At 42.7% G+C, this 12,336-nt stretch overlaps 1 protein-coding gene across 2 annotated transcripts in view; it reads right to left on the reverse strand.

Moving 5' to 3' along the window:
* Positions 1–438: 438 nt before the first annotated feature.
* mrs2 (magnesium transporter MRS2) overlaps positions 439–12,336 on the reverse strand; it is a 46,318-nt gene continuing 34,420 nt past the window's right edge. For both annotated transcript variants that reach the window (XM_084336059.1, XM_084336058.1), the window contains exons 10-12: positions 5,700–5,817; positions 4,571–4,684; positions 439–3,115 (exon numbers count right to left, since the gene is read on the reverse strand). In XM_084336059.1, coding sequence (XP_084192185.1) covers positions 3,056–3,115; positions 4,571–4,684; positions 5,700–5,817 — 292 coding nt within the window. In that variant the 3' untranslated portion in view covers positions 439–3,055. The remainder of the gene's footprint in view (positions 3,116–4,570; positions 4,685–5,699; positions 5,818–12,336) is intronic.

The raw sequence follows: 12,336 nt of genomic DNA on the forward strand, positions 1-12,336 counted from the left end.
GGAGACTCAGGCGTATAAAGGTTTATTGGATCATGTCTCCATGATCAGCACCCCCATGTCTACAGCCGTAGCTAGCTACAACCACTCAAGGCTCTCATCCACATTCATTCATTTTCTCCCCCCGCTCTCTCCCCCATTAGCTCAATGCCACACAGAAGTGCAGCGGTCTATAGGGCGCCGTGACGTCCTTCAACGCGACACACACACACATCAAAGCTAGCTATGAAACCAGTGCCTTATTAGCTAATGTATGCTAGCCGCAATGCTAACAGTTATAATGGGAAATCCCAGTCACATTAATAAGCTAACAAAAATGTGTGATATATATATTTTTTTTATACTTTATTGTGTCAAAGAAAGTCATTTTACATTTAGGTATAGTATGTGTACCCACATACACATACATAACTGCACATATCCATACTTACATACACACACAAATGTACATACGCATATTTTAAATCTTGACACTTTTTTTTATAAATTTTTTTACCCATCACCCATACAAAAAACAAGAGACAAAAACACAAACAAAAGGGTGAGCACCAGTATAGATCCTGGACTGGTATACATCTAATATCCATCCCTACTCGTCCCCACATACAATAAAAATAACAACAACAATAATAATAGCAAATAAATAAAAAATGAAATAATAGAAAAAAAAACACCAAGCAAAAAACTAAAAAATAAAGATAATAATAATAATAATAATAATAATAATAATAATAATAATAATAATAATAATAATAATAATAATAATAATAAGTAAAAAGGCTTGAATTTTCATTGTAGGTGTAGCTGTAGGCCTCATTGTTCTTTGTGGTAAATTGTGTTGCTGTTGGTTTTGTTTCATCAATAAATGAGGCAGAATACACTGAAAGCATGGATGAGTGTGAATTTCCTCAACTTAAATGAGAGCAAGACCGAGATCATAATTTTTGGCTATACATCTCCAGTCCTGTTTGCCAATGCTCTAGGTCCTCTGGGCTCTAACATCCGGTCCCGTTAGAAACCTTGGAGTGATTTTTGATAGTGCCTTTAAATTCACCAAACAGGTCAGCTCAGTGGTTAGGAACAGTTTTTTTTCCCACCTCAGAACCCTAGCAAAGACCAAGGCATATCTCTCCCAGAGCGACCTGGAGAGAGTGATCCACATCCCTCATCACAACTCGGCTGGATCACTGCAACGCTCTCTGTACTGGCATTGATCAGGCATCACACCGCCGCCTACAGCTCGTCCAAAATGCGGCTGCCCGACTCCTCACCAGCACAAAACTATTTTACTCACTCCACTGGTTCCCCGTCACCGCATTGATTTTAAATGACTTTGAATTGTTTTTACATCCCTAAATGGTCTGGCTCCAAGGTACCTGACCTCCTGCATCTCCACACCCCATCCAGAGCCCTAAGGTCAGCCGACCAACTGTTGCTACATGTGCCCAGGTCTAGGCTCAAAACCAGAGGGGACAGAGCCTTTTCCATAGCCGCTCCTAAACTGTGGAATAGCCCTTCCACGTCAGGTCAGCCCAGACTCTCAATGTCTTTAAGTCCCGGCTAAAGACTCATCCATTCTCCCTGGCCTTTGACCAGAGCTGAGCCTGCCTCCTAGGTCATTACTTTGAGTCCTTTTATGCCTTATTTTTGTAATCTGCTGCACTTTTCTTTCTTTTATTCTTCTTTTGTTTTTATTTCTATCTGAACCCCTGCACTTATTTGTATTTGCACCGTTTGCACTTTTATATTTAGTATATGTATTGTATATGTATTTTGTCTTTGCTCTATGTTTTTATCTGTGAAGCACTTTGGTACAGTCACAACTGTTGTAAATGTGCTATATAAATAAAGTTGATTATGATTATGATGTGAATGTATCTTTTTTAGTTGATTGCACTTTGTTCTCGCTGCAAACAAATAATTAAAAGCTAATGTTTAGTAGTCACGAGGCTATTTAAAGAAAGATGGCGGGTTTGTGTTTTTGTGCAGGACGCCCCCGTGTAGCGCAATGATGACGTAGTGATGATTGTCTCTTCTGACCAATCAGTGTTTCAGGTAACTTTTTTGGTACCCGTTCCACCCGCTTGGAACCTCGACAAAGCAGGTACTAAAAAAAGGTACTAAAACAAAGTACCCGGTACCAGGTACCATCCACAAATTTCGGCAATGGAAAACCAAAAAGGCCAAGTAGAGTAGAGTCAAGTCGAGTAGGTACCATGCAGTGGAAAAGCGCCACTAGAGAAGAAACTCTGAAAAAGTTAAATCAACTTCAAAGTTTTGAAGTATTATGAAGCTCTTAATTAAATAACGGATTATTGTGACACAACATTACTTGTAATTTTCACTCACAGCCACTTTAGCTCCACAGCTCTATGCCCATTACTAAGTGATGACTCTATACCAGATGATCTTTAGAATGTTGGTGGAGGACATTGATACATACAGCGAACAATTCTTAGTTCTAGAGAAGAGGCAACAACAACACGGTTGATTCACTCATCTTTAACTTGTGTTTGAGGTATACTGTATGTCTTTACACATTTTTACAATAAGAATACACCCATGACAACAAATACATGAACACCACTTAGAACATTATCTTTCAAATGCCAACGGCATTCTTTAGAGACAAACACATATTTTCATATTATATTTTAGCAGTGAGCAGTTGAGTGTGTCTTTGAGAAGGAGAGCTTGATTTGTGTCACGTGACATGCCAAGGAAGCAAGGTTTTCTGTCTTGAAATCAGGATTGACAGTTTTGCAAAACATGTGCTCTCAGAGTGCACCTGAGTCCGAGGTGTTAAAAGGGGCATTGCCTAACTGTTAAGAAGCCAGGACTCCCCCAATGTAGTAAAATAAGTAGTTCTGCAGCTGCAGAACAAACAGGGGGTCCAGAGTGACAATACAAGTAAAAGTAAAGTAAAGTAAGTGCTCTCAGAGTGCAGCCAGGTCTTCAAAAAAAAAAAAAAAAAACGTCAAACAGCTGGGCTAAAGCTGTGCCGTGTCCAGGAGGTCCTTGATGGTAAAATAAGTGTTCCCAGGGTAGATTATTTTCATCATCTGACTCCAGTCTTCATCTCAGGTGACTTCAGACTTCTCTTCCACACTGGAGGGATCTACAGGAAACACAGTTCTTATCAGCACTCATCTGGACTACCATAGGACCTAGCATGTCCTACCATGCTCTGTAAATAACGTATGTACATAATATACCGATATGCCCTACTCTGTTTACTTGTTTTATTGCACAATGTCGTTCTATTGGATTCTATTATATGTTATATTACTATTGTATTATGCACATCGTTGCGGGGCAAGACCACCCGCATTTCATTGTATACTTGTATGCCGTGACAAATAAAACTCTTGACTTGACTTGATCTGATAGGTGTGTGTGTTACCTGAGGGGGTATAGCAGCTCTAGGTGTGTGTGTTACCTGAGGGGGTATAGCAGCTCCAGGTGTGTGTGTTACCTGAGGGGGTATAGAAGGCTCTAGGTGTGTGTTACCTGAGGGGGTATAGCAGCTCCAGGTGTGTGTGTTACCTGAGGGGGTATAGCAGCTCCAGGTGTGTGTTACCTGAGGGGGTATAGCAGCTCTAGGTGTGTGTGTTACCTGAGGGGGTATAGCAGCTCTAGGTGTGTATGTTACCTGAGGGGGTATAGCAGCTCTAGGTGTGTGTGTTACCTGAGGGGGTATAGCAGCTCTAGGTGTGTGTGTTACCTGAGGGGGTATAGCAGCTCCAGGTGTGTGTGTTACCTGAGGGGGTATAGCAGCTCTAGGTGTGTGTTACCTGAGGGGGTATAGCAGCTCTAGGTCTATATGTTACCTGAGGGGGTATAGCAGCTCCAGGTGTGTGTGTTACCTGAGGGGGTATAGCAGCTCTAGGTGTGTGTGTGTTACCTGAGGGGGTATAGCAGCTCTAGGTGTGTGTGTTACCTGAGGGGGTATAGAAGGCTCTAGGTGTGTGTTACCTGAGGGGGTATAGCAGCTCTAGGTGTGTGTGTTACCTGAGGGGGTATAGAAGGCTCTAGGTGTGTGTGTTACCTGAGGGGGTATAGCAGCTCTAGGTGTGTGTGTTACCTGAGGGGGTATAGCAGCTCTAGGTGTGTGTGTTACCTGAGGGGGTATAGCAGCTCTAGGTGTGTGTGTTACCTGAGGGGGTATAGAAGGCTCTAGGTGTGTGTGTTACCTGAGGGGGTATAGCAGCTCCAGGTGTGTGTGTTACCTGAGGGGGTATAGCAGCTCTAGGTGTGTGTGTTACCTGAGGGGGTATAGCAGCTCTAGGTGTGTGTGTTACCTGAGGGGGTATAGCAGCTCTAGGTGTGTGTGTTACCTGAGGGGGTATAGCAGCTCTAGGTGTGTGTGTTACCTGAGGGGGTATAGCAGCTCTAGGTGTGTGTGTTACCTGAGGGGGTATAGCAGCTCTAGGTGTGTGTGTGTGTGTGTTACCTGAGGGGGTATAGCAGGCTCTAGGTGTGTGTGTGTGTGTGTGTTACCTGAGGGGGTATAGAAGGCTCCAGGTGTATATGTTACCTGAGGGGGTATAGCAGCTCCAGGTGTATATGTTACCTGAGGGGGTATAGAAGGCTCTAGGTGGCGTCCCAGGAATGATAGGAGGCGTCTCCATATCAGACCACTACCGAGGAACATGAAACCCGTCACCAGCCAGAATGCACGAGGGTCCTGAAAAGACACACACATTTCACCATCTCCCTCTGAGACACACATACATGTAGACATTAATATCTAATTTTAATTTCAAACCTTTATTTAAACTCAAAAGGCAACTGAGGTTTCTCTCATTTACAGTCACATCTAGTGCAGGGGTTAACCCAAAGTCGGGGTCGCGACCCACAGGAGGGTCGCGAGCCGCCGCGGAGGGGTCGCCAGATGATTAAAAAAAATTAATAAAAATAAATATTGCAGTCAGGCCACTGAACTTAGAAGCAGGCCAGGACAGTGTTTCTAGTTGCAGCAGCGCAATAGTTAGATAACCTAGGTGGGGAATAACCAGGAGATCACTGCAACTCACACAAGTTTGAGAACTATCTCTCTCTCTCTCTCTCTTGCTCTCACACACACACACACAAAAGGAGCCGCATGTGATTGGTGGAGGCGGGACCCTTACAAAAAACTGTTGTTGCTAATCATTGACACATGCTAGCCTGTAATAATCCCCCCCAGAAAAATCTACTTTGCATTTGATATATTGCAAATATATGCCATCACACACACTGGCATTTAAAGGGTTAGAATTATAAAATGAATATGTGGTGTTATGATCAGGGCTGAAGTTGAATAAAAGATTGTATTATTTTCAATCTGACATTACAAAAAAACAGAAAATCCATCAAAATCAGTGTTGTTGTTTTTTAACAATAATTTGTGATGCCATCACAAACACTGGCATTTAAAGGGTACAAATAAAAAAAAATGCCTGCACCAGAATGCAGGAAATGAAGTCTTTGTAACAAGAAATGTCCTGGTGGGGGACCCCCAGACCCCCTGCTTAAAAAGTGGCCTGACTGGGGCTATATTTTGCACTATATTTCCTGGCCTGAATGATTTCCCCAGTCCGGCCCTGGTTAAAAGCCTCCAATGCTTATTAGTGTGTGTGCGTTAGAACGTGTGCATGTTTCAACCATACATTTCCATTTAAAAATTGTCCTGCTAGACATCAGACAGGAAATGGACTCACCTCCTCAAATGTGGACGCCAGGTTCATTCCGAAGGCGACGCCCATCAGACCAAATAAGGACAGGGAGAAAGTTCCCATGGTTAGCTGGAGGTTCAGTCGCATCATCACATTACGATGACTGGGAAGAGAGAGAGGATTATAAACTAGCATCCAACTATAAAGGGAGGAATCTCGGTCTGTATGTCTGTCTATCTGTGTGCATGCATGTCTTGTTGCCCTTCGCATATCTCGAGAACCATTCATCCAATCGACTTCATGCTCTGTGGTTGTATTGCTGAGGACCCAAGGGAGTGCAATGTTGAGTGTGAAGTTGATGCGATGAACGCTTCTTGAGAACGCTGCAAGCAGCCATACCGTGGATCTCCCCAACTCTGCAAAAAGCACTCCCGGGGGCCAAGCAATCAGCCCATTCTGAATGGGCATACACACTAGTTTATTAAATGTCCTTAAGACCATGTAGAAACTGTGAAACACTTTGTAGTGGATGGGATGTTAACACTTTGATTGCCACGCATATTGCTTATCCTTACCCTTAGAATGCCAGCCTTCTAGTAGTTTCCGTGGTCGTTGCACTATGTTTGCGAAGCTGTGTATGTGTTCTGTATTATAGCTGTAGAGACACGGTGTGGCTCATTTTGACAAACATTACTGTAGTCCAGCATGGGTATAATAGTTTGTTTCCATAGTTTGTAGTTTATTACACGCTAAACATCGCGCATTTCCAAGATACGTTTTTTTTTCATAGATCGCAAGATAAAACGCGTAATGTGCAATAAGCCCAAACCGTTCTGGCTGATCCCCTGAAACCCTGAATACTCCCAAATCAAAAGGTATATGATATGTATAATTATATATACCATCACAAAACCATCAAGGGGGGGGGGGTCGTTTTAACTCAAAACTATGATCACATTTGCCGAGCATGTTTTTCATCCGGTGAAACACAGAACTGTGATCGTTAGAAAAACACGTTTCAGGGCGGCTAAGTGGCGCAGTGGGCAAGGCGCTCGCCACTAGTGCAGGAGATGCTGGGTTCGAGCCCAGCTCTCGGCATTGCTACCAGCTTGGCTGATCGTTCATACTAACACAATTGGCAGTGTTAGGGTGGGAAAGCTGGTGGGTGGGTCCTGGTCGTTGTAAACAGCGACTCCTACAGTTCGGTCGGGGCGCCTGCTCAGCGAGGAAAGGATCTAAGGGGGGTAGTGTGATCCTTCCACACGTTACACCCTCTCAGTGAGAGTCCGCGCTGCCAGGTGAAAAGAAGCGGTTGATTGGCTACACATGTGTCGGACAGTCACGAAATACACTCCAAATACAACTCCAAAACGTTCCTGTAAACATGTTGTGACCTGTGTATTTACCACGTGGAGAAATAAAAAATAATTGAATTCGACAATTACGTTTTCTAAGCAAATATACTCGGAACAATTTTTTGCCAAACCACTTTGTACATTATCTAACGTTAACACAAACCTAAACTAACGTTACAACTAACCTAAAGTTAGTTTAGGTTCGTGTTAACGTTAGATAATGTACAAAATAAACGTATTCCGCTGCTATAGACGTCGCTCTTTTATTTTGGAACCCCCCGACCGGAAGTTATTACCCTCGTTATCTGCTTGAGTGTCCGGTTGTTGGTTTTCGTTAGCTACAGTAGCAGCATATCAACACCAGCCATGGGAATACTGTTTTCTAAATTGGTGAGGCTTTTAATCGTCAAGGTAAGAGGATTTTAAGTCATGGTATCCATAAACTTCAATCGGTTTGGATCCTTTGAATGGAATGAGAATGTAAACAAACACGGCGTCACGTTAGTAAGTATCACTGCGTTGCGTGAAATCACTGACTGCACCCCGAGAGGAGTGGTTTGGCAAAAAAAAATTCAGAGTATATTTGCTTAGAAAACGTAATTGTCGAATTCAATAATTTTTTTATTTCTCCATGTGGTAAATACACAGGTCACAACATGTTTACAGGAACGTTTTGGAGTTGTATTTGGAGTGTATTTGCGGATTGTACTAACGGGGAGAGATAAGGATCTTATCAGCCAGTGTTGGAGACGTCAGGACCATTAAAATGACACAACGCAGAGGAATTGGATGGAGAGCCAGACAGATGAAGACGTGATACTGGCCAGTTTGATCAGGATCTAACAGTAGGGAACATCAGGGTACAGGTCTGACCCACTTCCAGTGATGAAGCATGACTACGCTAACGGAGCGGCTGTTCCCTAAGCCTAATGCACGCACAGAGAAGAAAAGGGTATGCATCTTCTTGTCTAACTCCAGGGAAGATGGCAAATAAGCTAATTTCCCAAAATGTTGGCGTTTTCCTTTAAGGAAAGTGGAGAGGAGTCTGGACTTTGATTGATTAACCGATTTGCGGCCAACCACGGACATGTCCGTGGCAAGGTTGTTTTGGCTTTTATTCCATATTAATAACCTACTCAATGTCACAGAGCGGAACTGCAGATTTACCCTACTCTTGGAATTCGGAAAAGTGCATTACCGGCCAGATCCTCGCAGGGGCGCTGTCTCGATAATGCAGTGTTCCCTGTGGCAGAACGGTATATATATTTTTTTTGATGTTGAATGGACTTTCCTGTTAAGCTGAATCTATGCGTGTAGCATGTAGCATGGAATACGTTTTGGGAGCTGAATTCAGTGTGCAGTAAAGGAATATATCATCAGCCAATGGACATATGGATCTACCAGTTGGCGATCGATAACTGGGAAATCCTTTTTGCAGTCCAACCGGACCACGGTAAGAACTTTTTCACGTAAATTACACGCTGATCAGGCCTTGCTTTGTTAGCCAACCAGCCGATCAGCGTATGAGGCTACTGCCGTTATTGGTAATCAATAATCAGAAACAACGTCCCCCGCCCCCCCCCCCCTTTCATGCATTCATGGTGGAACATGATATCGATCAAATGCATTTTGATTTTTTAGCTCTAGCTCTAACGTTATTAGCTTAGCAGCCTGTATCTCGTTTTGCAGGAAATATACTAGACCAATCCCATATAACGCTTATATTCAAGACGCTATAAAATGGGAACGTATTGATGAAAAAATTATTTCTTTAAGCCATTTTGAAGGGACGGTTTATAGTGTCAATTGACAATGAGAATGGACAGATAGCAATACTATAAAGTATAGATTTAGCTCTACAAACAGCCTCACGCACAATGAAACCTTATTATGATATGCTGGCCTTATAGAGTGGGATTAGACGGATCCGAATGGCCCCGAATGTGTTAAGGGTTACTTTATTCAAGTAATAGTGAGTCACATAGAGAAAAGGATGTTTTTGGTTACAGCGCGGCTCCCAGATAGAAATGTGTCTGACGTTTCACAATACCTTTGATATTTATAGAGACAAAAAGGACCAGTCTGATCAAATGACCAGGATGACACGTTTAACACTTTAAGGACCAGACACGAGTATATACGTGTTTCGATTCCATGCGTTGTGGACCAGAGCCACGTATATACTCGTGGCAAGTTGTTATTGTTTTATTCCATATTTTATAACGCTTATTAAGTACCCGATCCACTAGCAGGATCTTTCCACATATTTGATTTTCGAAACATGCAGTACCGGCCAGATCCGCTTAGGGGCGCCATCGCTCCACTGCAGTATCATTGATGGGATTTAAAAAAATAAATGCTTTTACAGTCCTGTGGGCGGATCATAGATCCTTGATTCCAAACGAAGCCCCTCCATCTTGGATCAGCTTGCAGAACGTTTTTTTCAGCGTGCCAATGTGCCGATGTGCATATCGATCTACCAGAATCCGATGACTGGTGAGGAAATGCTGCCGGCGATCACATGGCCTGACAGTAGGATAATATTACCCCAGATTACAGCTGGATTGGACATTGTTTTATAACCTAACGTGATAGACTACTGACATTTGCTACCGGAACGCACACTCTATTGCTAATCAATAATACTGATCGGTGTTCCCCGCCGCCCCCATTTCATCCATAGATGCTCTGTAATAGTCCGGATGCTACGCAGTTTGTTTTATTTCATTCGTATATATACAGCAGAAATGGCGTTTGATATAACGGCGCCAACGTTTAGCCTTTTTTGCAGCCTCCTGCAGAAAAGCCTAGACGAAAAGCGCGATATACCTTATATTCACGACGCTATAAAATGACAACCAACCGATGGATTTTTATTTTCTTTAAGCCATTATGAAGGCACGGTTTATGCACTCAAGTGACAATGAGAATGGACAGATAGCAATACTATAAATGATATATAAAGCTCTTAGAAAGTACATCGGTTTGTTTACAATCCTCTGTCCTCTGAGGCCTAAATCGCTGCGGGGCTCCGGACGCCATAGTGTTAACAGGCGTGTCTTCTCCAGAATCATTCAATATTACGTCAGATGACAAAGATTATGGGCTTCTTCACTCCCCCCATCCTCAACCTTGACTATAGGTCTTGGTGACCTGACTTCCACATTCTAGGTTGTGCTATCCCGACCTGCTTAGCCCGTTATCTCCCTGTTGTGACGGTGGCCTTAGAATCTTGCTCAGTTCAGACAAACACAACCCCCCCCTTCCCACAGACATCTGTCAACAATCGGTCCTACACAGTCTGTGGGGACAACATCCTCACCTAACCCCATCTTGTCACAGTAATGTAGAACTTAACTCTTTCAGTGCCACTCACGAGATTTCTCGTGTTTTTTTATAGGTGGTTGCTAGCCACTCACGAGATTTCTCGGATTTTTTTTTTTTTTTTTTGCGATCTGAAAAATTATTGCATCACCCGAGCCTACCCGAGTATTGCCGAGCTGCGCCGGTGATCACTGTGGAAAAAAGCGCCCCCCGGTCGTCTCCCAGATGACATAAGTGATTTTGGAATGGACTCAATGAAAATGAATGGGGAAAAAAATCCGGTACTCCACATTTTCCAGTTCACTGATCCAGCCGGGGTTACTAGAGTTCATTCTGGAGCCTCAGATCCCCGCGGATCATGGAGATCCACTGTGTCGCGTTGGATCCATACACGTATCGATTTTTTCGAATGGTGATCAGGAATTGGAATATACCAGTTGGATACCATCTGATGTCAGGTAAGGACTCTATGTTATCAGTGGTAGGATAATCAGAGTAAGTTTGATGAAGTTATAAGCTGCTTTGTGAAATGTCTTCTTTCGGTCTCACTGTAAAAGTCCGAGAGGAAATCAACGAGGCGATTATCCGCGCGCGGCCGTAATGTGCGTGCGTGCACGTATAATATTGATCATCTAGCGTTTATTTGAAAACGATTCATAAAAAGGCTGACGAATATCAACGTTGTGGAATATTCCACTAAAAGACGATTTTCATAGAATGCTCCAGAATGAGCTGTTTTTTATATCAAAACGGGGGCTTTTCTAACTGCTCTGAAACGGCAACGACGCGATAAAAAAACAATATACAGATGAAGCTTTTAGTTTTCCTGGGCGCTTTGCCGCGACGTGCGCACGGTTATATCACGTCGTGGAAATGAATTAGGAACCCAGGCTGCTGTTCTATTTTATGCCGCCAGGAGGCGCAAAGTCATTAGACGGACGCTACAACGTCCTACACAGTATACTGTATAACGATCTGTATATGTTTTGTTGTCTAAAATAAATACCATACCATATGTCTAAAGCAATGTTGCTGAATAAAATAATTAACCAGTTAAAACCTGTCGATTGCTAGTGGAGGTTCATATAAGGGATATATAATGGATATTTTTTGTCTAGTACCGTGGTCTAGTGGTTAATGCCCATTCCTTTCAAGCCGACGCCCCGGGTTTGGATCCCACCGGGTCTAATATATATATATATTTTTTTTATTTATAAAATGAAATTGCCCGCAACGATGTGCATAATACAATAGTAATAATATATAATAAGAATCCAACCAATAGAGCGACATTGTGCAATAAACAAGTAAACAAAGTAGGGCATATTTTACAGTAGGGCACTTTGAAACAACCAATCACGTTGCGCGATAGCACGAGCGATGCATAGTCAGGAAGTAATGTTAGAGCTGAGTTCACTCATTCCGAACGGCAAAATGTAAAATGCTACCCAGGATTGTTGCGTTTCGTTATAAAAACTATGCGGTGATAAACAAAAAACTAATCGCAGTATGCAAAACGTGCGGTTCGAGGATCACAGATGGAGATTCAATCATGCAACGTCCAACTTCGTTCGACACTTGAACTAAGAAGGTGCACAAAGATCGGTAAGTGAATGAACGAATGAATGAAAACTTTATTTAACAGATTGCAGAATGGGTACAATACAGTACAGCTCAATATACACAATTGTTAAGGGGATGCAGACCAGAGAAAGACTTTCGTCTTGTTTACATCAGGGTCCCCCATAGTAACTTGGCTTTCTACTGTACAGTAGCTACAGTTAAATCAATGAGCCATCGACAGTGTGCTAACGTTATCATATACTCTCTTTTTTAGATTCTTGTATCACAAACAGTACTGTATTTGTAAATCTGGTATGTCATAAATGTATAGATGTAGCAGTACTGTATCTGTATGTCATGTATGTCATGTTATGATGAATTGAAAATGGGGGACCCTGATGTAAACAAGACGAAAGTCTTTCTCTGGTCTGCATCCCTTT

This window comes from Notolepis coatsorum (assembly GCF_963971535.1).
Source record: "Notolepis coatsorum genome assembly, chromosome: 19".
Classification (NCBI taxonomy): domain Eukaryota; kingdom Metazoa; phylum Chordata; class Actinopteri; order Aulopiformes; family Paralepididae; genus Notolepis; species Notolepis coatsorum.